Source organism: Nansenia antarctica (assembly GCF_963989245.1).
Source record: "Nansenia antarctica genome assembly, chromosome: 19".
Lineage (NCBI taxonomy): Eukaryota > Metazoa > Chordata > Actinopteri > Argentiniformes > Microstomatidae > Nansenia > Nansenia antarctica.
Genome location: NC_137692.1, coordinates 17,099,341 through 17,104,340, shown reverse-complemented (window position 1 = coordinate 17,104,340; position 5,000 = coordinate 17,099,341). Strand labels below are relative to the sequence as shown.

General features: G+C 48.8%; 1 protein-coding gene across 1 annotated transcript in view; it reads left to right on the top strand.

Annotated features, from left to right (window-relative positions):
• ehbp1 (EH domain binding protein 1) overlaps nucleotides 1-5,000 on the top strand; it is a 143,230-nt gene that overhangs the window by 97,712 nt on the left and 40,518 nt on the right. The window contains 1 exon segment of the mRNA XM_080548996.1: nucleotides 3,141-4,085. Coding sequence (XP_080405122.1) covers nucleotides 3,141-4,085 — 945 coding nt within the window.

Genomic DNA, 5,000 nt, shown 5'->3' with positions numbered 1-5,000 from the left:
GGGTGAAGTCGGGGAGGGGGGGCAAGATAGAAAATTTCCTGAAATAAGAATTGAGTTCGAGACAAAGAGTACAAGCAAGATGGCGAGAGAGGAATAGAGAGTGTGGCAGCTTCTCTTGCCCTGATCTGAAGGCCCCCAATCCTCCTCCTTGTCCTAAGGAGTGAATGTGATAGATAAGGACAATCAATCAATATTGGGGTAGAAGAGAATGTATTGGGTTTTCATTCAATGAATTGTGTGTGTGCGTGCGTGCGTACGCGCGTGTGCTAGGGATGGGACAGAATAATCGATTAATCGTTCCCGAGGGTCAAAGTCGATTTTTAACATTTGGACCGTTAAATTTTTTTTTTACCTAACGGACAGAACTAATGTCAGTAGCACTATTAGTTGTTGGTTTTGTATTAATCATGCACAGAAAAACAATATACATATTACACAAGCATAAAATGAATATAGTTCACTAATTATTATTACTTATTATGACTATTGAGTGTGGAACGGGACGAGAGTCTGACGTCATTCAACTGCACGTTGTGTAAGTTAGTATACAGAGTGCTGTTGGAATAGGCTAACAATAATAATAGACAATCGTGTCCGGCACTTCAATAGGAACTGTGCGTAATAGATGCATACTGAATGCTCAGAGTCCGTTCGCAAAGCTTTAGCCAAAACTGACCTGAGTAGTTATTAAGGACAAATTAAGTTTCATTTAATTAAATTATTTTGTGTATTTGGCCGTTTTGATTCCGGGTAGGCTATAGCTAGACCACTGGTAAACATTGTGATTGGACATGGCTGAACAGCTATACCAAATGCACGCACATGCCTTTTTTCTGTTCTGCATTATTGTTATGTTGACCTAAATTAAGTGTTCAGAAGAAGAAATAGTTAAAGGTTGTTTTTTTGGCGTTTAAGATATTACGTGATTTCTTGCCGATGATCTGTGGCTGTCTTTGTCAATGTCGGCACACATCGAAAAATCAATTAATCGTTCATACCACCCACTGATTAATCGACCATGAACATTTCTAGTTATGCACATGGGGGTGGTGACTGGTAATTGTTAGTGATTAGGCCTCACTCAGTGGTGTCATCAGCAGACTTGATGATGGAGGTGGAGCTGTGTGTGGGGTGTCCTGATGCACCCTCGGGCACTCACACCCCTGTCATGTGAATCATATGCTCTAACATAACCATCACGGTATGCAGTTGTCTTTGAAGTAAAAAAAAAAAAGAAGAAAAGAAAATGAAGTGTGATACCGGGGTCAAAAAGACAGCAACGTGAAACAAGAGCCCCCCTCCCTTCTCCCCTCTGAACTCCACTCTCGCTTTCTCTCTTTCTTTCTTTCTATCTTTCTTTTTTTTTTCTTTCTTTCTTTTCCGCCCTATTGAGCCGAGAACTTGTCGCTCTCTTTTCAGACATACTTTTGGGTGAGAAAAGAACAATGCAAACACACTTTGCTCCCCTGAATACGTGTTAGAAACCCAATCAGTCCCCCTTATTTCCTCCTTTCTTTCATGCTCTCTCTCTCTCTTTCTCCCTCAAAGGGAAGGTAAGAAGGAGGGAGGGAGGGGTGGAGGGGAAACTTAAACAGGGGCTATGTAATGGCAAACTGCTCTGTTCTCTTTTTTCTTCTCTCGCTTGTACTCCACCCTCTCTCTCTCTCTCTCTCACACACACACACACACACACACACACGATCTCCATGTGCGAGTGTATACATCGCTGCCCATTGTTAGCCCCTCTCCACCCTCCCGCTGAAGGAAAGGAAAGGGACAAAAAGGGTGAGAGCGAGAGAGAGAGAAAAAGGACCTAACAAAAAAACATCATAATTAATTGTAAAGTGAGAAACGGGACTCTCTTTTATCATGATAAACCACCGTTCTCCACCTCCACATTTCTCTCCTTTTGAGAGAGCGAGAGACGGAGGGAGGGAGGGAGGGAGTGGGAGGGAGGGAGTTGGGAGATGGAGAAGCACGGAAGACAACTGATGCTGTGATCGTCAACAGGTTGGAATTACGGCAACGCTATGGAGCAACTCAGATACAAGCTATGATACCCAGGCTTGATGGGAGGGGGGGGGGGGTGTTTCAAATCAGTGGAAGGGAGGGGGTGGGTGGAGAAAGTGGCGTATTCAATCTATTTCTGTCATTGGTTGTGATATGGTTACTGCCAACCCCCCCTCTCTCTCTCTCTCTCTCTCTCTCTCTCTCTCTCTCTCTCTCTCTCTCTCTCTCTCTCTCTCTCTCTCTCTCTCTCTCTCTCTCTCTCTCTCTCTCTCTCTCTCTCTCTCTCTCTCTCTTTCTTTCTCTCCCTCTCCCAGTCTATCGGTGATGGGGGATTGGGTTTGTGTGTCGGTTGATTATCAGGGCCTATATTTTCTCATCAGTCTTAAATCAGACCAATTACACGCGTGGTGGAGAGTGTGGGCAGGTTGATGCGGGAGTGATAAGGACAAACACACACACACACACACACACACACACACACACACACACACCCCTCCCCCCTTTAGGATTAAGCGCTCTGTCTCAGGGTATCTGCCTCTCTTATCAGGGACAACCATCCCTGACATGACCTGTCACCAGCCTCGATGACAGTGTCACACAACACACGCACACACACACACACACACACACACACACACACATACCCCTGCCAGCCTGTCATTGCACTGGGAACAGGCCTCACCCCCCTATCATCTCATATGCCTCACCCCCTTACTCTCTTCCTCTCCTTGCCCTTCTGACCCTCCCGTCCCTCCCATCTCCAACTCTCACTTTTCTTCTTTACTTGCCCTGTCTGTCACTCTCTCTCTCTCATACACCATGTTTCTCTCACAACGCACCATGTTTGTTTCCTTACTGCAGTGCTCACAGTGGCTTCTTGTCATATCTTTACAAGCCTTTCAATGATTCGGTGTTTTACAGTGATGACATGTAGACCGTTCAGATTTTACGTTTGTTTACATATACGAGTGAAGCGAATCCATAAAAAGGTGTTCAGGTCCTGGTATTGAGAGTCATTATGCTACCGAAAACCGCTGCTGTTGGAATATAGCTTTACGAGGGTGTCATACTACAGTGGTTTTCTGATGATGATGATGATGCTGATGATGCTGATGTGTCCTCACCCACAGGCGTATGATGTCTTTGCCAGCCTGGGCATCTCTCGGCTGCTGGAGCCGTCAGACATGGTCCTCCTGGCCATACCGGACAAGCTGACCGTCATGACCTATCTCTACCAGATCCGAGCACACTTCAGCGGAGAGGAGCTCAACGTGGTCCAGATCGAGGCCAACAGCAGCCGGAGCACCTACAAGGTGGGCGACTTCGAGACGGACACCAACGCCTCCATAGGCCAGGATAAGTTCTACGCCGAGCTCAACGAGGTGCAGCCCCGCGAAGCTAACGCGCAGGGCACCGGTTCCAGCGGGGATGTTAGCATCGGAGCTAACGCCACGAACGGCACGATGAGCAAGGCCGGGGAGGAGGAGGATGAGGAGAGGGAGGTGGAGATGGAGGGACAAATGGAGGTGAAGGTGAGGAAAAGTGAGGTGGTTTCGGGGGTATCAGCCTCCCTGCCTGCTGTAGGGCAGTCCCCCTCCACCTCCCCCTCCTCGCCCCCCCTCCCCTCACCCCGTACAGCCTTCTCGGCTACCGCTTCAGACTCCCACCCTAGGGCCACGCCTAGGGTCCTAGCAATACCCCTCGGGGAGGGGCGAGGCGTCACTGACTCCGGCCAGGATCGGAGGAGGCAGTTCCCCAACGCCGCGGGCACTCTGGACCTGAGCGAGAGAGAGACTGAGAGAGAGAAACAGAGGGAGAGAGAAAGGAGGAGGGGGGGAGAGGAGGAGGGGGGGGTCACCCCTCCCCCCTCAGGAGGAAGCGCGGGGGACACAGACTCGGGGTCCGCCAGTCGACGAGGAGGGGCCGTCTCTCCACCACACAAGCTGGGCTTCTCCTACAACCGCGACGCAGACCTCATCAAGAAGAAGAGAGCCAGCCTGCGCCACTCTGAGTCTGAGCCTGCCTCCGACTGCAGCCCCCAGCCACTCAACCACACAGACACGCCCACTAAACAGGTAAACATCCACTAAACAGGTAAACATCCACTAAACAGGTAAACATCCACTAAACAGGTAAACATCCACTAAACAGGTAAACCCAAACACAAAGGACCACCAAACGTGTTAAATATTATGATAATTCAAAGGTAATCATTTTGTCATTAGCCACTACTACTGTACACTGTCCACTAAGGGCCCTTTGTAGTAGCGTGACAGGGTATAGGGTACATGGACCGTGACGCCTAAATGGAGTGTTCCCTGTTTCATTGGATTGTGTATGTCTCACCCGGAGTTGAGTCAGATTCCATCATGTTCTGTTGCCATATCAGAAAAAAATATGTGGCTCACATTTATCACAACACTCGACCTGGAATGGTGTCTTACGACGTGCATTTGAACTTTTAAGACTCTGGTTCTGTCCTAGATGTGGTCATGGATGGACCCACAGCCTACCCTACCAGACCCATCAGGCCCATGTGCAAACAGTTTTTTCTCTCTTAAAAACATCCTACAACCTCCTTTCATCCCGTTCAGACATTTCATTATGTTTGTCATTCTGTTCCTCATCCTGCTGGTTGACGGCAGGTTTGGCTGTGACCTCTCAGGTGTGGACACGCTTCAGAGAGCATCCCTCCGTCTCACCTGTACACACGCGTGCATGCGCACACACACACACACACAAACACACACACACAAACACACACACACACACCTTTCCTGTCTGCCTTCACCCCCAGATTACCCTTCTCCTATTTACATCCTCAGAGGTCGCGGCGGGGTGGGTCACAGCGTCCGTGGTGTCACATCTCCATCATGTCTCATGGTGTTTGCTATGGGTGGTTTTTTAGCAAAGAGCGAGAACGTTATTTCAGACGACTCTCATCCCGTTCACTCCCGCAAAGTCCCGGTTCAGTGTCCTGCGTCTGTCTC